The sequence below is a fragment of the Lepidochelys kempii genome, chromosome 1, assembly GCF_965140285.1.
Source record: "Lepidochelys kempii isolate rLepKem1 chromosome 1, rLepKem1.hap1, whole genome shotgun sequence".
Classification (NCBI taxonomy): domain Eukaryota; kingdom Metazoa; phylum Chordata; order Testudines; family Cheloniidae; genus Lepidochelys; species Lepidochelys kempii.
Window position 1 is genome coordinate 315,137,994 of NC_136380.1, and position 22,988 is coordinate 315,160,981.

The 22,988-nt window shown below is 42.3% G+C and overlaps 2 protein-coding genes across 4 annotated transcripts in view; both read left to right on the forward strand.

Annotated features, from left to right (window-relative positions):
- Positions 1–4,920, forward strand: part of MLC1 (modulator of VRAC current 1) — a 37,507-nt gene extending 32,587 nt beyond the window's left edge. The window contains exon 11 of one of the 3 annotated variants that reach the window (XM_073328307.2): positions 4,329–4,920. In XM_073328307.2, the coding sequence (XP_073184408.1) occupies positions 4,329–4,403 (75 nt within the window). In that variant the 3' untranslated portion in view covers positions 4,404–4,920. The remainder of the gene's footprint in view (positions 1–4,328) is intronic. The other 2 variants (XM_073328305.2, XM_073328306.2) reach the window with 2 other exon arrangements.
- Positions 4,921–6,719: 1,799 nt separating this feature from the next.
- The window catches only part of TTLL8 (tubulin tyrosine ligase like 8), a 58,465-nt gene continuing 42,196 nt past the window's right edge, over positions 6,720–22,988 (forward strand). Inside the window, exons 1-3 of the mRNA XM_073341863.1 lie at positions 6,720–6,903; positions 17,785–17,876; positions 18,713–18,869. Of these exons, the coding sequence (XP_073197964.1) occupies positions 6,720–6,903; positions 17,785–17,876; positions 18,713–18,869 (433 nt within the window). The remainder of the gene's footprint in view (positions 6,904–17,784; positions 17,877–18,712; positions 18,870–22,988) is intronic.

Here is a 22,988-nt window from a genome sequence, read left to right on the forward strand (position 1 = left end):
CAATATATTTATGAGAATTTGGTGCTAATACAAAATTAGTGTAGAAGGACTATATACATACAAAGAGAAAAGGAGTACTTGTGGCACCTTAGAGACTAACCAATTTATTTGAGCATGAGCTTTCGTGAGCTGAAGTGAGCTGTAGCTCACGAAAGCTCATGCTCAAATAAATTGGTTAGTCTCTAAGGTGCCACAAGTACTCCTTTTCTTTTTGCGAATACAGACTAACACGGCTGTTCCTCTGAAACCTGTCTCTATATACATACAAGCCTTTTTGGAGAACAATAGTAATGGTGAGTCCCATTGGATTCTGCAAGCTCTGAAGTTTGTCCTAAGGTCTACTGAACTCCTCATCTGATGACTTGGTTGGCTCAGTGAGGTATATTTTCCTGAATAAATGGGATCTGACCCATTATGCATAAAATAGGTAATAGCGATTTCATTAATAAAGATGTTTTATTATTAATCACATGCTGCAGGTTCCCACTGAAGCCTCTAATGGACATTCTCTGAAGGATAGTGTAGAAGGGGCACTGCCACCTCCCAAGCACCTCCTTGCAGCTGAGGTTGGCTGGGTATCTAACTCCCCATAAACGGCCATCCTTGTGACACACCTTCCCCTGCCAGAGCTGATCTTCACTGAAAGATAGGTTCGACAATGGCTAACAGCTGGTCATGTCATGAAGCCAGGGGAGCACTTCCTATTCAGCTGCAGTCGGCAAGTCTACTACATTCTTGACCGTATTCTTGTCCTCAGTATGACATCACCAGGCCTTGGGCTCCATTGTGTGCGTTTTAAGTAATTAATACGGTGGATATCTTACTCCATATTTTGGAGCATGTGTTCAGCACATGCAATAGTCCCTGAATATCTAGTTCCCAAGCAACTTCTGAGGTGGTCAACAACACAGAGGTTTCATTGTGGTTGAACTGATTTAAAGTTGCTGCTGCTTGGTCTCTTGGAGAGGAGCCTCCCTGGATACAAACACAAGCACAGTCATCAGAATTAAAAATGTCTCTATCCAAGTCCAACCTCCGTTCATGTCTTCCGAACACTAAGGACTACACTCTTTCCTATAGCTGTTAACACGTCACTCAGCAGCACCCACTTCTGCTCCAGTGGAACACTGCCTCTTCCCTGTCTAACTACTTAGTACAGGTGGCAGCTTTGAAGGTGTGATTTGTTCCCCATACCAGCTACAGGAGGCAGCACTGAAGTGCTTATTGAGTCTTTTTTGTAAAAAATATTTGTAAAAGAAAAATGTTAAGGACAGAAGTAAAACTATATTAAAGATGTTAAGAACTTTTCATAATAGCTATAACCTGCTTTAATTATTATTTTTAAAATGTCAGATTATTCAATGATTTTATTTTGAAAATGTTGTATCTATATCTATATCTCTGTATTGCAAAAATAACTATATATATACATATATATAGCAAAACTTTCAAAATACAACATATAATCATATATATATATATATATATATATATATATATATATATATATATATATATATATATATATATATGAGTTAATATTCCCAAATTCCCTGGAACAATACATTTTAATCTTAGCCAGGCTGAGTAAGCTTCATCATCTTTTCAAATTAAGTAAACTGAGTTGTCTTTTATAGTTATTATTATTTGTATTGCAATAGCACCTAAGAGCCCCAGTCGTGGATCAGGGCCCCATTGTGCTAGGTACTGTACAAACACAGAAGAAGCCCTGCTTCAAAGTATTTACTTCTTTGTGTAGGGTTTTCAGCTGAAATCTTAAAAACCAAAGTCCTACTTTATGAATTAAAGGAGGGTAGTATAATTAAAGCCAATCAACATAGGTTTATGGCAAATAGACTCTGTCAAACTAACTTGATATGTTTTTTTATGAGATGAAAAGTTTGGTTGATAAAGGTAATAGTGCTGATGTAATATACTTACACTTCTGTAAAGTATTTGACTTGGTACACACATGACATTTTGATTAAAAAACTAAAATAATAAAAAATTACTATGGCACACATTAAATGGATTAAATGGATTGAAAACTGGTTAACATATATCTCAATGACAGGTTTCAGAGTAACAGCCGTGTTAGTTTGTATTCGCAAAAAGAAAAGGAGTACTTGTGGCACCTTAGAAATTGACAAATTTATTTGAGCATAAGCTTTCGTGAATGCATGTGATGAAATGAGCTGTAGCTCACGAAAGCTTATGCTCAAATAAATTTGTTAGTCTCTAAGATGCCACAAGTACTCCTTTTCTTTTTGCATATATCTCAATGTAATTGTAAACAGGGAATCAACACTGAGCTGGTGTTTCTAGTGGGTTCCTGCATGGATCGACTCCTGGCCTTACTTTATTTAACATTTTTATCAATGATCTGGAAGACAACATAAATTCATCACTGATAAAGTTTTCAGATGACACAAAAATTGGGGGGAGTGATAAATAATGAAAAGGTCGGGTCACTGATACAGAGCAATCAGGATCGTTTGGTAAACTGGGCACATACAACCAATATGTATTTTAATATGGCTAAATGTAAATGTATACATCTGGGAACAAAGAATGTAGACCATACTTACAGGATGGGGGACTCTATCCTAGGAAGCAGTGACTCTGAAAAGATTTGGGGGTCATGGTTAATAATCAGCTAAACATGAGCACCCAGTGCAGTGTGGTGGCCAAAAGCGCTAATATGATCAAAAGGGTTAATATGATCATAAACAGCGAGGTCTTAAGTAAAGGTAGAAAGGTTATTTTACCTCTGTATTCGGCATTGGTGTGACGGCTGCTGGAAAGCTGTGTCCAGTTCTGGTATCCAAAATTCAGGAAGGATGCTGATAAATTTGAGAGTGTTCAAAGAAGAGCCTGAGAATGATTAAAAGGTTAGAAAATGTGCCTTATAGTGATAGACTAAAATAGCTCAATCTATTTAGCTTAACAAAAAGGTTTTAAGTGGTGACTTGACTACAGTCTGTAAGTACCTACATGGGGATCAATATGTGATATTGGATAGGGGCTCTTCAATCTAGGAAACAAAGGTATAACAGGATCCAGTGGCTGAAAGTTGAAGGTAGACAAATTCAGACTGGAAATAAGATGTAAATGTTTAACAATGAGGGTAGTTAGCCATTGGAACAATTTACCAAGAGTCATAGAGGATTCCATCATTGGCAATTTTTAAATCAAGATTGGATTTTAAAAAATATATATACTCAAGTTCAAAAGAAATTATTCTGGGGAAGTTCTACGGCAGGGGTGGGCAAATTATGGCCCGGGAGCTGCATCCGGCCCTCCAGATGTTTTAATCCAGCCCCATCAACTCCAGCTGGGGAGCAGGGTCTGGGGCTTGCCCCACTCTGCATGGCTCCCAGAAGCAGCAGCCTGTTCCCCCTTCGGCTCCTACATGTAGGGTCAGCCAGGGGGCTTCACATGCTGCCCCTTCTCCAAGCGCTGGCGGACAGGGCAGCGTGCAGAGCCGCCTGGCTGCGCCTCCACGTAGGAGCCAGAGGGGAGACATGCTGCTGCTTCTGGGAGCTGCTTGAGGTAAGTGCTGCCCAGAGCCTGCGCTCCTGACCCCCTCCCGTGTCCCAACCCTGATCCCCCTCCCACCCTCCGAACACCTCAGTCCCAGCCTGGAGCACCCTCCTGCACCCCCAACCCCTTATCCCCAGCTCAGAGCCCGCACCCGCAGCTGGAGCCCTCACCTCCTTGCACCCCAACCCTCTGCCCCAGCCCAGAGCCCCTCCCACACCCTGAACTCCTCATTTCTGGCCCCACTCCAGAGCCCGCACCCCGAGCCAGAACCCGCACTTCAACCCCCAATTTCGGGAGCATTCATGGCCCACCATACAATTTCCATATCCAGATGTGGCCCTTGGGACAAAAAGTTTGCCCCAAACTATGGCCTATGTTACATGAGAGGTCAGATTAGATATTACAATGGATCCTTCTGGCTTTGGAACCCATGAATCTGTGTGTATGGATATTAAAGATCCTATGGCACTTTAGTAAAAATAGGGATTTGGCCCAGTGTCCTTAGCCAGAATTTCCATATTGGCCACTCTTCGCAATGTGTTGTGCATCAGCAAGTTGATGCCCTTGACTCTAGTGTGGCTTCATTTCAGTGATGCTGTAGGGTTATGATTTCTGAAGAGTTTTAGGATTCTTCAGGATAAAAGCCACTAATTAAATGCAAAATAGAAAACATTTTTATGATATATTTTAATAAATCAGCCCACATTCTTATTTCTGTGTTCTCCTGCATATTTACTTACTTTAATAATTAACTAAAACACTGTTTGAAACCTGTTTGCTTCTAGGTTTCCAATAATACCATAAAGGATTTTGACAAAGACAAAGCGTGGAAAGCTGTTGTGGTACAGATGGCTCAGTAAGGTGGATTCAGCAAGTAGAATATAATACAATAAATCAACTATTCTATTTAAAGCTTCTTAACTGTAGCAGTTTGTAGACAGTGCTATAGCTCCAGCTGTAGGGACCAAGGAATAACAAAATTTATTTTCAAGGTAAATACTGTACCTTTCTAATAAATTTGAAATATATAGGTGAAATTTCTTAATGCAACTTTATATTTTGTGTGAGGATATTATTTGATGGTAGGTTGCTGATAGTATCTAAATGTTTAGTGTTTTGTTGCTTTAAAAAATCCCTTTGGAAACAAGGTCATAAATTACTTATGGGTTATGGAGATATGATTTTTGAAATAAATATGGCAATACACAGTAGTGTATCTTTGTTTGCAAGAGCCTAATATAACTGTAATTATGCAGTCAATTTCACTGGTAAATGCTTTTGTAAAGTTATGAGTACAGGTCATAATTGATATTTTTGCTTATACTTCACTTTTGTAGGAGTTGTAAAGGTGTTTTGCATCTCATTACTTTTGTATAAAATAAAGGTCTTTATCACAAGGAGTCTAGGTGTGGATTGAAGTCCAGTTTGCATAGATGAAAACATACAATTCTTTAAAATATTTTTTGTAACAAATTTATGGACTGCGAAAAAGGAGTAACAGCCCTTAGTTTACATCAGCCTTGAAAAGTCACGAAACTCTAAGTGCTTGGCACAAAATCTACTGACTCACCCTGTAACTTAATCCGAATGAAAAAAACAAAACAAATAATATTATTACATGGGATGACTGCTGGGCTGAATGCCTTGCTTTACTGGAATCTGTTTGCTCTTTCACATATGAAAATGTATCCTTCCTAAAAAATGATTTTTTCCCCTTTTCATATTTCTATTTTGCTAACAACTTTTGATAGTTATAAAATACATCCTGTTTAAATTAAGTGTTTCTCCCTCAAAGTCTTATCTATTCCTCCTACTTTATCATATATCTGTCTCAAAGTCAGATGAATTTGTGACAGCATAAGCATTTCCATGACAACTGGAGACCCTTGAGAGGCTTGAGAGGCATTTTTTCCTGCTGACAGGGCATTTTCCATGATGGGCCCTAGACTTTGGAATTCATTCCCTCTTTTAGTCTGAAATAACCCAAATCAGTTGATGTTAAGGGCACACTGCAAGCCGTATGTCTTTTCCCAGACTTTTGAGGAGAAAGGAATAAGCCAAACGTCAGCATACATATAACGAGGGTGGAGATTTGCAGCTATTTTGGGACTTTTTCTTTTCTGCTTTTGGGGAGCTTCATTTATTTTTGCATTTTTAATATATGCCAAAGGCTCTAACAGTTTTCAAGAACCACTTTAAAAACATTTATGCAACTGGTAAAAAAGGGAAAATACCCTCTCCATTCCCCTAAGATTTTGGATGTATTTGGTGCAGCAGCTTATCGCCAGCTAATCTACCCTTCACTGGAGGTTACCAGAGACTCTTGCTCCCATATTGAAAGCTGATGCTTTCTGTCTTAGATATTACCATTCAAAGGTTGACACAGCCATCCTTCACCAAAAGCTTCCAATGTCTTGGGAGGTATTCTTGCGTGCTAACTCTTTCAAGAAAGGCAGCAGAAGACCCTGGTGGTCTCCAAAATGTTGTATCTTTAAAATTTGGAAAAAGTTCACTCCCAACTTACGTTCAAGTAGAAACAAGAATGGTTTTGTTGGGTTCACTGGGGCAGAAAGGAATGTTGTCTTTACAAAAATAAAGCAAAAACCACTGGAACAACTTTTAAACATCATGGATGGAATGAGAACTGATAGGTTGAAAACATCATCCCGTCAGGGTTTAGGTATTTTGTTTAACTGGTTTGCGTGTACCATTGTGTGGGTAGGGTCGGGTATGTAAAGTACTCTGAGTGTACTTTAACTGGTTGTTTTCTATTTCTTTTATATGGTAACATACTTGCCAGTTGTAAAACTAAATCCTCGTCTCCAAGAAGTTGCCTCTCCTCAAATTTACGATTGACCAAGGCCTTTCAACACATGAGACACAAAGAAACAGACTATAATTTTATCACTGGGCTTGAAGAGGGAAAAGAAATAAAAAAGAGACCATCATGTCCTCTTGAGGGCTTAATTCTCTTATATAGCCCAAACCAATAAGATGCTGAGAGCCCTCAACTTCCATTGACATCAGCATTAATTTGAAAAATTGAGGTATTCTGCACCAAACAGTAATAGCCCTGTAGAGAATCCATTGATTTAGACATTTCCTTTGTGGCAGGTAAGTTAACTTTTGATGTTCAGGAATAGTAGGGGACAAGCCAATGATATGACAATGGCATAATGTCATGTGTTTCACCAGGGGACCTCAAGGACTTAAAACACTGGTCACTTCACCCATCACTGAAGTTTAACTGCCTTAAAGGTAGAATTGTCAGCTGGTTAACAGCATACTACAAACTTAAAGAAAAGTTTCAACAAGAAGTGAAAAAATACTGTATTCATCTGAAAGGCAGGGAGAATTTCCGTAAGTAAAATGATCTGAGTTAGAATTTGGATTAAGACACTGAGGTGACAGTGGGAGACATTTTAAAATGTCAACAAATCCAGTCTAAAATTTCTTCATCAACTTTAGATCAGTGGTTCCCAACCTAGTTACCATTGTGGGCCACATATGCAGTAGCAGCTCTCCATGTGTTATGGCAGGCTGAATCCACACAATATATATACTACCTGTCACATGGGCTTGATGTCACATGGGCTGCAGCTGTGTCCTGACTGGGCAATGGGTTTGAGAACCACTGCTTTAAATTGATGATCGCGCTTTGATGGGAGGAACAGGAGCAAGTAAAAAATAAAGCAGAAAGGAGTCACCAATCTTTAGGACTCAGTTCTACTCAGCCAAGGTGTTTACCTCCTTTCCTGCCTGCCATCCTCTCAACCCCTGTGGAGTCGGAGAAGGCAGCAGTGTTCCTTTGATGTACTGATTTGCCATTCAACTTCAAAGGGGCGCCGGGGCAAGCAGTTTGCCTGCATTTACCCCCACACGCCTGGTAAATCCAGCAACGTTGACGCAATTAATGCTGCAGCTCTGGAAGTTTGTTCAATTCCATCAAAACAGTTCAGAACATCAAGCTAAGCGATCAGGCTATTTTAATACGGAAATCGTGGCCAGGCACGAGCCTCACCCAGATTGCCTTTACTACAAACCCGACTCAGGTGGGAATATACTCCTGTAAATCTAAAAGCCCCTTCTATCCCCAGCGTCACTGTTCATCCTTCCTTGCCAGGCTGAGTCCCGGTCCCCTTCCCACTAACACCTCTGGCTGCTCCCGGTGCTAGCGATCCCAAGCCGCAGCTCCAAGCCCCCTGTGGGCGGAGTGAGTTTCCAGCCCAGTGGAGGTTGCTGGTTGCTGTGGCGGTGGCACTGTGCGCAGCGTGGCGCTACCAAACCGCTCCCTGCACGCTTTGCTGCCAGGAGCAAGTATTCTCTCTTGCTGCCTTGCCACCTCTCCCCGCCTCTGGTGACTGGTTCAGGGGTAACAAAGGGTGAGGGACTGGGGACGGAGGGGGTCACTCCTGATTTTGCTGATCTGCCTCCCTCCGTCCCCTGCCTCCACGTGTGTGGTCCTTCCCTGCAGTCAGTTTGCAACACACTCGGCCCAGCCCTGCCCCGCGCAGCCCGGTTCGCAGCAGGGCTCGCTCTGCAACCGCAAGTCAGAGCGGCAGCCACCCGAGAGGCCGCAGGCCACCAGCGACAGCCCACGTCCCTGGGGGCAAGCCCAGGCAGCTGACGCATGCTCAGTAACAGCCAAGCCGCTGGTTGAGCCGGGGAGCGACCCTTTGTGGCCCTCCCGGGGGCGCTGGGGCCGCGGCTTCCCCCCGCCGCCCTTGTCCAGAGTGACTCACAGCGCCCGCGCTGGTCACAATGGGCGCGCGCGGAGCGTGCCGCGCTGGCAACCAGGGGAGGGAAGGGCCTGCAGCCCCGGGGAAAGAAGCTGCTCCCAGAGGGTAAGGTGGGTGGGCTCGCCGGGCCACGGAAGTTACTTCTGTCTCCAGGTTGCCCCTTAAAGACCGCCTGAGTCGGTCCCGCTCTCTCTGCCAGAGACAACCCCAAAGGCTGGTTAAACAGGCCACCTAGTGTGCGCAGCCTGGCCTGGAAACTCCCTCTGCCCTCTCCATAAGGGGTGTCTTGCCCTCACTGATGCTCTTCATATCTAGGATCAGCTAAAGGTCAAGTCCCTGCGGGATTTCCCTACACCCCTCCTGAATTTCCACAACACGCCCCCACCCCCCCAGTTTTGTGAACTAGTTACATGCAGCGTTGCCAATTTAATGATTGTTTGGACATTTGAATTGAAATTGAAATATTAATACACACTTTAAAAGCATATAAAGTGTATGATAAAATATGTGTATCTGAAAAAGTATAATAGATTTGAAAGGTATGAACATAGACTAGCTTCCTTATACAACTGTTGTCTTTTATGACAGTGTCAGTGCATTCATTCTGGTGATGTTGGCCAACCTAATAATTTCAAATTATGATTGGTAAGCAAAGTGTAAATGAGCTCTCCCTGACAGCTAGTGATGAGCTGGGGGTTGGGGGGTAAGGCTTCAGGACCAGATTGTATTTACATTCACACCTAATCTACCTAGGTATTGAGCAAACAGAGCTGTGTTTCCCCAGTGATAGATTTTGACTGGGGTTGGGTTACAAATCACTTGAATGCGGGGGTGGGGTGGGGTAATGAAATGTTATTCTTACTGTATGAGTAAAGGGAGTAGAACTATTTAGCCTGTGCTGATTGAGGGAATCAAGAGAGAGGGTGGGGACAGGTGTTTTGCATGGTGGTCTGCCTGAGTCACAAGTACTATTTGACCTGCCTCTCTCCACTGTTTAAAGACAGAGCTGATTAGGCTCCATAGATAGTCTTTTGTTTTGTTAAGTGACCACTGCAGCTGAAAACACTGATAATCAGGTCTAAGTGCTTAGACCTGCTGTGGGACAGTGTTTCTGTGGATGAGATGGCCCAGTCTGCACTAGCAGTGAGGTTCTACCACTGAGGGCTCAGCTGAAATCACTGAGAGCTGGGTGAAACCTCAAGAAACCAACTCACAGGGGTTATAGTGGCAGCAGAAGGTGACGGCGCAGGGCTATTGGCAACAGAGTGATGGAGTGAACGGTGGTACAACGAATAATAGTGGCCAGAGTGAACAGTGAGCAGCTGGAGGAATGAGCAAGGTGCCTTCTTGCCCCCTCCCCCACCTGGGAGATGAACTCATATAGAAGCACCTCTGAGTCTCCACTGTCTAAGGACAACACCAGTGAGTGTTAATGAGGCTGTTAAGGATGCTGGAGACACAACACAGTTCATTCGAACAAACTTGGCTGTGGCATCATACTTTCTATTTAAGCAAGAGATACCACACACTACAAACTGGAGGCCAATGTTAAGTTCATTGTCACTTGTTCATCCTGAAGTTGAACACTGGTTCTGAACAAGACCAGCAAATGCTCACTATCTTTCTGCAAGAAACTCAACTAACTGGCGAGAAGCATGTGGTGTAACAGTGAAAGACTCAACAGTTGAATAAGTGAAGAACTCTCTCACCACGTTTAAAAAAAATTGCATATATGGTTGATGAATGCACCCATGCAAATGTTAAGTCATTGTGTACGTTATCTTGATGTCAGTGGTAGGCCAGTAGATGTATTTCTAGATGTTCAAGTTATAGAAGACACATCGGCTGCAGCTGTGACAACCCACATCTTAGAAAAGTTAAATGCTTGTCAATTGGACCCCAAACAGATGGCTGCTTGTGTATTTGATGGGGCTGCAAGCTGCTCTGGAAGACATGGTGGGGTAAAAGTTTTGCTCAGAGAAAAGGGTAACCCTAATCTCTCCTATACTCATCGCAGAGGCCATCTATTCCAACTAGCGTTAGTATGAGCTGCAGACTCTTCAAAAGACATTAAAAAATCTATAAATTTAATGTCTTCGTTATATTCTTTTTTCAGCAAGAGTCCAAAAAGACTGAATATCTTGGAAAATATAGAAGATAGAGTGGGGCTGAAGTTCAGATTAATCCAACCTGGGAAAACCCTCTGGCTTTCTCATGAGCGATCCTTGGCTGTTGTCTTAAAATTACTCCAGCCATTATTACTGGCTTTGGAAAGTATCTACCAAGATGGGATGGATCTAAGTAGTGAGGCTGGTGGATTACTTTTGCTACTACATTCAGAGAAGACTATTGCTGTTCTCTCTTGTAAGTCTACTGTTGAAACCACTTGGGTCATTAAACAATGCCATCCAGGCATCTGCTACAACAGTAATAGATCTTTGTCCAGCAAGAGAAGCTACATTTGGATCAATCGGAGAGCTATCCATCGAAAAAGTACTGGACGAAGCAAAAGACTTCAGTTGACTTCAGAAGTTGACTAATGAAGGCATTTATATTGAATCCTTAAGTGAAGAGGACAAGAAGTGTTTGTTAAGACAACTGAAAAAGTACATAGACTTGATTCTTAAATATCTACAACCGCGACTTCTAGATTCTACTCAACCTCCACATAGCTTTTACAGATCCCTGTCCTATAAAACACCGACTGTTGAGCGGAATGAGGCTCTACCAGCAATGGGGCTGCCTTGTGCTCAGGACAAAATAGAGAATTTGAACACAGAGTGAAATATTATATGACGAATGAATGAAGATTTGACTTCAACTTCTTTTTTTATCATCACTAGGGGCTCAAATAGATTTTTGTGCTATGTTTCCTAGGATGAAAGAAGTAGGAATTCATCTCTTGCTATTCCCAGTCACAACATGTACAGTTGAGGTTTCTTTTTCATCATTGAGTAGAACGTTGTGTTCTGAAAGAAGTCACCTTCTGCCTGATCATGTGAATGAACTAATGAGCATATCAATTGAAGGAATGGAAGCGCTGGACACACGAGAAGCCACCGAAGATGAACACATTGCATTCAAGAAGTTCATTAAGAGTTGTGCAAAATTATAACAAGAAACCAAGAAGGATATAGATGTAGTGCTTCATAGAAGGCTTGAGTAGCCAACTTTAATTTGTGTGATGATTTTAAAACGAGTTAGATCTAAGAGAATAGTCATGAAACATTTTTTCAGTTTTTACTATGGTGCCATACAGTCCACCTTCACTTTCACGGTCTCACCCCTCATTGGCCCTGACCCCTCCCCCCCATTTCAATTCCTGGGGAAAACACTGTACCCTGCCCCTAGTAGCTCCTAGTCTTCACAGGGAGACAGTGCAGTTCAGAGACAGGCCATATAGGTCTAGTCATGGAGGGGCACACGTGTATTTTGGGAGACCATCGCTGAAACTGCCTGTGTTGTTACAGAAACTCTGACCTCTTTATACACCCAAAGTATCTTTCTTCCATGCCAGTTAGGAGGACTGCATATCGATTGCATACTTTTGGTTTGGCATAATTTCTATAGCCATTTCCCATCACTTACCTACAGTGAACAATACTATGGTAGGGAAAGCATCCTCAAAAAGAAGTGTGTGTTTTAAAGTTTTGATTTTGTCCCTTTAATATTTAAAAATAATAAGAGATAGAGAAAATGTAGCATGGAAGCATATGACAAATTGAATTATCTTCTCCCTCTCAGTTTGCAGGGCAAATAGCCAAAGAGTGAAGTAACGATGACCTAGCTTAATATTATCATGATGAATCAGATTCATGCAGAAAGAAGACCACTCCCATTGGGTTTAAGTGATGCAGAAAGAAAAGAAGAAGAAAACAGTTTGTATTTGCAAATGATTTTTTAATCAAACTTTTGCTAAAGTCACATGAGAGCTATAAAATATCAATATATAATTAATCATCTTTTTTCAGACTCTCTCTCTCTCTAACAAAAGATCCCTTAGTCTGAGAATAGGACATGTCCCTAGCTAGCGTTCGTTCAGAGATGAATTACCCTGCACAGTGTCTTTTCAATGTCCATTGCCTATCTAGACTTTCTACTTATGGGACAACTTATGTTCTTTAAAAAAGATAAGTCGAAAGTTGTGATGATGTGGTCTCTAATGATCAGGATGTAATGTTTCTATACTATAGCTTTTAGGAGAGAAAAATGTATAGCTGGAATTTGTTAATGATTTAATTTCAATGCCTAATTAAAACTACACATTTGTTTCACTGGATCATTGCTGTATGTTTGGAAGTCTCCTGAGTTTTTAAAGTCTACAAAATTATATATGACAACATTCCTAATGCAAAGACATCGTTATATAGAGATTTCAAACCAGCAGTAGCCCAGAGCAACAGACACAGAGTGAGATTTCAGTCACATGATACATTTAGGGTCCCATTCTTCTCTGCTCTGGTTATTTGTGATTAGGGAGGTGGAAACTCTGAAATCTTCAACTGTTGGAGAGTCCATGGAATTCTTCCAGTTTGGGGTTGAGGAGGAGGAGGAGGTGGGGGAGGGGTGTTAGAGCAGTAGAGATGTGACAGAGTTTGTCCCTTCGTGGAAGAGACTGGAGGTTTTACTCTTAAACTCTCAGATCTCCCAAGACATATGCAGAGCTCAGGGATCCATTAGGCACAAGAACCATCCACACCTTGGCTACGCACTGCCATCTTGCACTTCTGGTTTGTTGCAGTCCCTGGAAAGCATATTTAGGTTCCTGCAGGGGATGTGTTGTTACAATCTCCTCCAACTATGTTTGTCCAGAAATATACCACCGAGGTGAGGAATTCCATAGTGCAAAGGAATAATCTACTAAATCTAGCCTGTGGGATTTTTGTGTGGAAAATCTGGTGAAGAGCCACCAGTCATCCTATGTCTACCTTCAACCCAACCTCTCTGCTAATGTGGATTCCCAAGGGAGAGGCTGCTGCAGGGTTAGGAGAAAAGGGAACTTGCTGGTGAGCCAGTTTTCCTTCCTTCCTTAACTCACATGCATTTTTGCTCATTTCTAGTAGGATATAAATACCCTTAATTCTGCATTAACTGCATTTGGCTCTCACTACTTTTCAGAATCAGGTCCTTGAGAACTAACTGTCTTTAATACATCTCCTTTGAGTAATGTCTTATGGATATAATTTATATACCTAAATTAAAAGAGTTTATTAATCTATAGAGAAAATTATTTTTTCCCACCGTGAAATAAATTCATATATATTAATTGACCAGTTTCTGCCATTGATGGAAATGGGTAATTGGAATCATAGAAGAAATTGGTTCCACCAATGGTTTCTAGTATCAGCTTCATTTCATTTTCATTAGAAAGCTTGTATCATAATTTGAGCTTTTAACTATTTCTTCCTTGACTCTATGGCTATTTTTGTTATTAACTCACTTATAACATCTAGTCTTATCAATTTCAGATAACTTCTCTAGTTCTGTATTTTGGAAACTGTCTCTTCTCTTTGATAGGAATGATAAGAACCAACCTCCCTCCCCAGAAGGTTCCAAAAGTTGTTGTGAACAAATGTTTTCCCACAGCTTGCTGCCACCTGGGATTGCTTCCTGGTAAGTCTCTAGCTGGTCAGTACCTTAATGTTGGTATTTCCTAATTTAAACATTTTCACACACATTTGGTATGGATAATCATTTACCTATGTACAGCAAGCTGATTCTCAGCTGACTAAATTCACACTATACTGTGTTTTATTAATGAAAATGCTAGAATTTTTAGCAAAAATAACTACAAACAGCATTAAAGATTTCTGAAAGTAATATTATGACTGAGTACTTGCACAAGATCATTAAAACAAATGGGTATATATAAAAATGCAGTACTTTCTTCTTATTAAAAGCCTGATCCAAATCTCATAGAAATCAGTTGAAAGACTCCCATAGAGATTATTGTGTTTGGGATCTGGACTTAAGGTCCAGACTTTTAAAGCTATTTAAAAAGGCCAAGGCATTTCCTAAATTCCCTAGCTGCTGATAGCATGGAATCCTATCCAGTGGAAACTTATTTAGTTTGAGGTAGTCTACCTTGGCAACGTTTCAACAGAGGTAACTTTCCATTTGGAGTCAATCCAGTGATTGCATGTATGTGGGTGGACCATGCAGAATCCTACTGAAGCCAAAAGGGCTCTGTATGGGGAGAATGGTGCAATTGATGCAGTTCTGGTTGCATGATCAGACCTTGAATAACCATACTTTCCATTATACTTGACAAGGGTGTGGGGGGGGTCTGTTTTGTCATTTCATGTTCAATTTACTTTCTTTCTTCGTAGACTTCATGTGGAAAAGTAGCTTTCACAGGAAGTTACTCTTCCTGCAGGAACTGGTGGAAAAAGGAAGCTTTGCTGAGGTGTAATCATCGGACTAATCAGAAAGCTCATTAGTCTTTACTCTTTCCATAATAATATTTTTCTGTGCAAAGGAATGTCCTGTCCATAGCAGCTTCTCTTGAAGCTTCTTCCTGCAAAATATTTCTAAAACCCATCCTTTTCTTTCTGTCCAGAAAGCTAAAAGTCTCATTCAGGCCCTCATCATCTACCACCCTAACAATTATAACCACCTCCTCTCTGGCCTCCCTAATGCTCCCATTACCACTGCCACTCCATTCAAAATATTGCTGCTAAGGCCACCTTTCTTGCCCATCTCTTTGACTATATCCTCCTCCTCTTTTAATAGCTTCATTGATTTCCCCATTTCATTGTATCAAATTCAGGTTCCCTTTGTAGCTTGTTTCCTCCATACGTTTCCGCTCTTTTTTGGATTGCATTGCCCCCCCCCACGCCCCCTTCCATTCTGCCAGCAATGCCAGCTTTGTCCACCTGACAGCTTCTTGCACAGTGTCTGTACACCTTCTTCTATGTAGCCCTTTAGATGTGGAAATCCTTTCCTGAATTGATCCATAAGGCCACTACCCACTCCTTCCTCAGATCTCTCCTTAAGTCTCACTTCTGCCACAATAGCTGTAAAAAAAAAAAAAGATCAGCCAATGAATGATGGCTAGGTTGAGGGGCAAATGGAGATAGTTGGTACTTTATTTATAATAGTTAGAAAACAAAGGTTAGCCTTATTCCTATGTACACTTAAGCACATGTGTAACTTTACTGAGATGACTAAACTTACACATGTGCTTAAGCCCTGGTCTACACTAGTGGGGGATTGATCTGAGTTACGCAACTTCAGCTACGTGAATAACGTAGCTGAAGTCAACGTACTTAGATCGACTTACCGTGGTGTCTCCACCACAGTGAGTCGACTGGTGCCACTCCCCCGTCAACTCTGCCTGCACCTCTCGCGGTGCTGGAGTACAGGAGTCGACAGGAGAGCTCTCAGGGATCGATTGATTGCGTCTAGTCTAGACGCAATCAATTGATCCCCGCTGGATTGATCGCTGCCTGCCAATCCGGTGGGTAGTGAGGGCATACCCTAAGTGTTTGCTGGATTGGGCCTTTATTTAGGAGCTAGGTAAGGATTAGTGTCTGTCTACCACCAGCAAATGTTTGATAAGGGATCAGATCTACAAAGGTAGTTAGGTGCCTAATTCTGGGGCTTAGGTGCCCAAGTCCCATTTTTAGACTCCACTGTGATCCACAAAACCCAGAGTTGGCTGCCACTTAACCCCATAGGCAGTGCCTAAGCTTTCAGGGTAAAAGTTTCCTAGGAACCTAAGTTTCTGCCTATGGACATGCCTGCTGCTACCTCACTCTAGGTGCCCAGAAACCTGTTCTGCCTAAGCCCTAGAGCGATCCATGAACCAGGGAAAAAGCACTTATCTTGCCTGCAGGGTCTGATCTGGTAGGAGTGCTCACATTCCACTCAAGATCTGGCCAATGGTGGAGGTGCCCCCATCCCTTTATAGCTTTTAGCCTAGTGGTTAGACCATTCACCTGGTGTGTGGGAGATGTGGGTTCAGTTCCACACTCTGCCTGAGGGGGAGAAAGGATTTGAAGAGAGGGTCTCCCACCTTTTAGGACAGTGCTCTAACTACTAAGCCATGGGATATTCTGATGTGGAGCTCTCTCACTCTGTCCTGTTGAAGCTGTTTCATTTTGGGTAAATACTTAAATCATTATTGGAGCAGGGGGACTGGACCCTGGGTCTCCCACTTCTCAGGTGGGTGCCATAAGCACCAGGCTAGAGTCTCTCTGGTCCACTGACTCTGATCCCTACCTCTGTTCATTTTGTGTGGGGTAAGGCAGGAGCATAACTCATTCTCACAATAAACAGCTTAGGCACCTAAGCCACTTGTCTCTAGGAGAGGAGTTCCCAGCTGTGGTTCGCTAGCAGAGAGAGTCCCCTTTCTGCAGCACAGATTTAGGTGCTGAATTGCATGAGGGGGTGGGGCTTAGCACACACCCTCTCCTCTGCGTCTCCCATTGGCTAGCTTAGGTGGCTCGCTGCTTAGCATGCTGACTTTTCCAGATCACATTCTTAGGTGCTATCTCTCCCCTGCATTGTATGGGGAGCCTAACTCAAGCTTTGTGGATCACGTTATTGTTTGAGGGATTTTCTAGAGGTTAGGCATCGTGGTGCTGAGTATTTCAGGGTGTAGATCTGGGCCAATGTCCATATCTGTATCCTTTCTATAGATGTCATGCTCCCCTAACAAATTACCAGGACAGTAAAAGTGAGCCATAATGTTAATTATTTTACTTTCATGGGTAGTCCTACTGAGATCAGTGTGATCACCCATGTGATGAACAGGATTTGGCCCTATGATAAATAATCCAACAAGGATGCCACTTCTTTGAAAATAAAATGCAGAACAATTTAATACGTTTACTAGTAAATGAGGTTGAGATCCATGAGCATCTTGCATACCATGCATGTTAGTGTTCTCAGCACTCCAAGATGCAGTCATGAGAAATCCCAATGATTTTTCCTTATATGGTACACTGAGGGAGCTCTGGGGCCCAATCCCACAGTCCTTTCAGGATCTGATCCTGCAAACTGATCCACATGGGCAGGAAAAGAGGAAGGGTGATGCAGTGGTTAGGGTACTTGTCTATGATTTGAGAGGTCCAGATTCAATTCCCTGCTCCACCACAGACTTCGTATGACACCTTGGGCAAGTCACTTTGCCTCTCTGTTCCCATGTGTAAAATGGGGATAATAGCACTGGCCTACCTCACAGGGGTGTTATGAGTGTAAATATATTAAAGATTATAAGGTGCTCTGGTGATGGGGGCCAGATGAGTAGCTTAGATAAGTCCCTATGCGCATATGATGTTCCACTGACTTCTGGTGGCAATATGGATCAACTTGCAGGATAAGGGCTTTAGTTTGTAAGCTTTTAGGTACATACTGATATGTTTATACAGTGCCTAGGCACATTGCGGGCACTACTAGAAATGACTGAGCACTGCAAAAGATGGGCCTCTATTTCTATGTATTAATTGCTCCTTTGGTTACAGTTCCTGTTGCATGATAGCTTTATTTTCTTTTTTAGAGCTAAACCAGAGAATTGCAGAAGAGTTGCCTCTCTCCCCCAAACTGGACAAATATAAGCTGGCAAGATTTTTAGCTGACAAGGCAATCAGGGTATGTGTGTTGACAATAGATTTTAGTGGTTTGTTTTTCCATTTACAATACTGTTTTCTAACAATGATATTTTTCCTGGGGGTCAGCTGGAAGTTGATCATAATGAGCTAATAGTTTTTTTAAGTTGTTAAACCCTGTTTGCTAAATGGTTTTTAAAACTGTGTTGGTATTTTTTAAAAATAGCCTCCCTCTTGTTTAGACAGTGCTATCGTGCAGATAGCACTGTACAAAGACTGCCCCCGTGCCAGAGCTTTGTCAGTACACATCGTCCTCACACTGAACTACGATACATTTGCTCTTCTCTTACTGGAATTTGTTATTGCTGAGTTCTGCGGGGGTTTACAGGCTGAGGGGAACAAACCCTGCGACAGAGAATAGATATAGACATAAATCCATTTGACCTAGATAAGATGGTGATTTCATGCTATAAAACATGTCTGTCTGTCTATATGGCAAAATTTCATTTGTAACATTGAAGTTCACCTTCATTAATTTGGCTGTCCCAAAGTGACTGGGTGATATGTATTCCCACTGTGCTAACCAGCCATTTGTTACTGGAGGGAAATTGCTTAATACTATTGTGGAATAATCAGCGGGATTGCTTTCAGGACAAAGATTGTGTTCCTGTGTGTGTGGACAGCTCCTAACGTGTTGTAGGTGCCACTGAAATCTAATGAATACATCTTCAGTGTTTCCCCTCTTGTTTTCAAAATGTAGTGCTCGCAACTTCAAAGGTATTGCACTAGTGTTGATGTAGACCTTACTTGTTAAAGATAAACCATAATATTTTGGCAGTGTCTGTGTTTTCATTTAAAAGTATCTGCTTGCAATCTTAGGAAAAGAACATTTTTACCATCTGTGGACCCTACCCAGTAATTCGTAGAAGTTTAAGGAAAAAAGGATGGGTGGAGAGAAAGCTTTCCATAAGAAATGACTTACAGGACAATAAAGATGATGAGTGTGATGCTGATTGTGAAGATGGTGGGAAGAATGGTAAAGTACCTAAATAGCTTTCTGCTTTTATGTCAAATGTCCTATCATGTTTTAAATGTTTGTAGTTCTCATAACAATAATCAACACAAAATGATCAGAACTAGTCATGCAGATTTTCACTTTCAGTCTCTGATTTTGAGAAAAGAGGAAAAGGGGTTTACAGGGGCTGTAATACTGAGGGCCAGATGAGCCTCTTGCTGGTAAGTAGGTTAAGTTTGCAGGTCTGGCTGTTAGGAAATAAATCTTCTTTTTCCTGTAACCTGAACATGTTATCTAGAGTCTCTGAAGGACAACAAACATGCAAGCCTACTATGCCATTTTTTGATCATACAGAAGGAAATCCAGAGAGTAAAGCAGAAAAGCTGAGTCTGGATTCTTCTATGACATGGATCTGAGTTTGTCCTAAAGGGAGGGAAGTGCTACTTCCTTGCTAGTGATTCTAACCCCAGCACAAGCAAAATGAGGGGTCCCATTCTTTCAGCTTCAGGAACATTTGCTGTAATGTAAACAGCATCCCTTCCTGCACACTCCAATTTGTATTACCGATGAACTCCTCTCCTCATTTGTTTCAATGAAGCCATTGTATGGATAATCACAACAATTGTGCTTGTACTCATTCTGATTCCCAATCCCTAGTTGTTAAGAACATTTAGTAACACTTAAAGATGCCTATGTAGTTAAATAACTGGTAAGTAGAGGATTAATTTAATACAAGAAAGTTATTATAAAAGCATTCATATAGTAGTATTAGGCATCCTTCAGTCTCTAAAGACCATGGGTATGCGCTCCTGAGAGGTAAAGAATTTACTTAATTGGTTTTATGGCAGCCGTGGTTGTGGCTGAAGAGACCCACTCGAGAGAGACAATCTCTGCCATATCTGTCACATTTAAAGGTGATGTTTCGTCCCTTTGGGCTCTGCCTTCTGCGAGCTCTTTTCTCTGCTAAGCTGAACCACTTCCTCGTGACTCCAGAGACCTTTATTGAGCTCTTCTTTCCAAAGGCTGTGGTCCTGGGTGTGACCTTCCCAGTTATCCACATCCATGTCCATTTCTTTGAGGTCTCACTTGCACACATCATTGAAATGCAATCTTGGGCACCCTTTGGCTCTTTTTCTAGATGTCAATTTGCCGTAGAGGATGTCCTTTGAGATGCACCCATCATTCATTCGGCACACATGCCCAAGCCAGCAATGGCATCTCTGAGGAGTGTTTGCATGCTGGGTATGCTGGCCTGCTTGAGCACCTCAGTGTTGGTGACTCTGTTCCTCCCAGAGATTCCAAAGATTCAATGAAGGCAACACATATGAAAGCTGTTGAGCCTCTTTTCCTGATGACAGGTTTCAGAATGGTAGCCGTGTTAGTCTGTATCAGCAAAAACAACAAGGAGTCCTTGTGGCACCTTAGAGACTAACAAATGTATTTGGGCATAAGCTTTCGTGGGCTAGAACCCACTTCATCAGATGCATGGAGTGGAAAATACAGTAGCTGGTGTGTATGTGTATTTATAGTACATGAAAAGGTGGGAGTTGCCTTACCAATTGGGGGGTCAGTCTAATGAGACAATTCAATTAACAGTAGAATATCAAGGGAGGAAAAATCACTTTTGTGGTGATAATGAGGGTGACCCATTTCAAACAGTTGACAAGAAGGTGTGAGTAACAGTAGGGGGAAATTAGTATGGAGAAATTAGTTTTTGTAATGACCCATCCACTCCCAGTCTTTATTCAGGCCTAATTTGTTGGTATCCAGTTTGCAAATTAATTCCAGTTCTGCAGTTTCACGTTGGAGTCTGGTTTTGAAGTTTTTTTGTTGTTGTTGTTGAAGAATTGCCACTTTTAAGTCTGTTATTGAGTGACCAGGGAGATTGAAGTGTTCTCCTACTGGTTTTTGAATGTTATAATTCCTGATGTCAGGTTTGTGTCCATTTATTCTTTTACATAGAGATGTCCAGTTTGGCCAATGTACATGACAGAGGGGCATTGCTAGCACATGATGGCACATATCACATTGGTAGATGTGAAGGTGAACGAGCGCCTGATGGTGTGGCTGATGTGGTTAGGTCCTATGATGGTGTCCCTTGAACAGATATGCGGACAGAGTTGGCATCAGGGTTTGTTGCAGGGTTTGATTCCTGGGTTAGTGTTTTTGTTGTGGTGTGTAATTGCTAGTGTGTATTTGCTTCAGATTAGAGGGGCTCTCTGTAAGCGAGGACTGACCTGTCTCCCAGGGTCTGTGAGAGTAAGGGATCGTCCTTCAGGATAGGTTGTAGATCCTTGATGATGCGCTGGAAAGGTTTTAGTTGGGGGCTGTAGGTCACGGCTAGTGGCATTCTGTTACTTTTTTGTTGGGCTTGTCTTGTAGTAGGTGACCTCTGGGTACACTTCTGGCTCTGTCAATCTGTTTTTTCACTTCAGCAGGTGGGTATTGTAGTTGTAAGAATGCTTGATAGAGATCCTGTAGGTGTTTGTCTCTGTCTGAAGGACTGGAGCAAATGCAGTTGTATTTTAGAGCTTGGCTGTAGACAATGGATCATGTGATGTGGTCTGGATGAAAGCTGGAGGCATGTAGGTAAGTATAGCGGCCAGTAGGTTTCCGGTATAGGGTGTTGTTTATGTGACCATCGTTTATTAGTACTGTAGTGTCTAGGAAGTGGATCTCTTGTGTGGACTGGTCCAGGCTGAGGTGGATGGTGGGGTGGAAATTGTTGAAATCCTGGTGGAATTTCTCAAGGGCCTCCTTCCCATGGGTCCAGATGATGAAGATGTCATCAATGTAGCGCAAGTAGAGTAGGGCCATTAGGGGACGAGAGCTAAGGAAGCGTTGTTCTAAGTCAGCCATAAAAATGTTGGCATACTGTGGGGCCATGTGGGTACCCACAGCTGTCCCGCTGATTTGAAGGTATAAATTGTCCCCAAATGTGAAATAGTTATGGGTGAGGACAAAGTCACAAAGTTCAGCCACAAGGTTTGCCGTGACATTATCGGGGATACTATTCCTGACAGCTTGTAGTCCATCTTTGTGTGGAATGTTGGTGTAAAGGGCTTCTACATCCATAGTGGCTAGGATGGTGTTTTCTGGAAGATCACCAAAGGTTTGTAGTTTCCTCAGGAAGTCAGTTGTGTTTTGAAGATAGCTGTGAGTGCTGGTAGCGTAGGGCCTGAAGAGAGAGTCTACATAGCCAGACAATCCTGCTGTTAAGGTGTCAATGCCTGAGGTGATGGGGCATCCAGGATTCCCAGGTTTATGGATTTTGGGTCGTGGCTCTAGGGGTGTGTCAGTGTAGATTTGTTCCTGTGCTTCTTCAGAGAGTTTCTTGAGCAGATGGTGTAGTTTCTTTTGGTAACCCTCAATGGGATCAGAGGATAATGGCTTGTAGAATGTGGTGTTGGAGACCTGCCTAGCAGCCTCTTGTTCATATTCTGACCTATTCATGATGACGACAGCACCTCCTTTGTCAGCCCTTTTGATTATGATGTCAGAGTTGTTTCTGAGGCTGTGGATGGCGTTGTGTTCTGCACGGCTGAGGTTGTGGGGCAAGTGATGCTGCTTTTCCACAATTTCAGCCTGTGCATGTCGGCGGAAGCACTCTATGTAGAAGTCCAGTCTGTTGTTTCAACCTTCAGGAGGAGTCCACCCAGAATCCTTCTTTTTGTAGTGTTGGTAGGAAGCTTTCTGTGGGGTGGTGTGTTGGAAATATTCCTTGAGTCGGAGACGTCGAAAGTAGGATTCTAGGTCACTGCAGAACTGTGTCATGTCTGTGGGTGTGATGGGGGAGAAGGAGAGGCCCCGAGACAGGACAGACTCTTCTGCTGGGCTAAGAGTATAGCTGGATAGATTAACAATATTGTTGGGTGAGTTAAGGGAACCACTGTTATGGCCCCTTGTGGCATGTAGCAGTTTAGATAGTTTAATGTCGTTTTTCCTCTGTAGAGAAGCAAAGTGTATGTTGTAAATGGCTTGTCTAGTTTTTATAAAGTCCAGCCACGAGGAAGTTTGTGTGGAAGGTTGCTTTTTTATGAGAGTTTTATGAGTCACTTGCCCCATAACCTCAGCCATGCAGAACACGATGCCATCCACAGCCTCAGAAACAACTGTTTCATGTGAGAGGTTGGCTGCGAT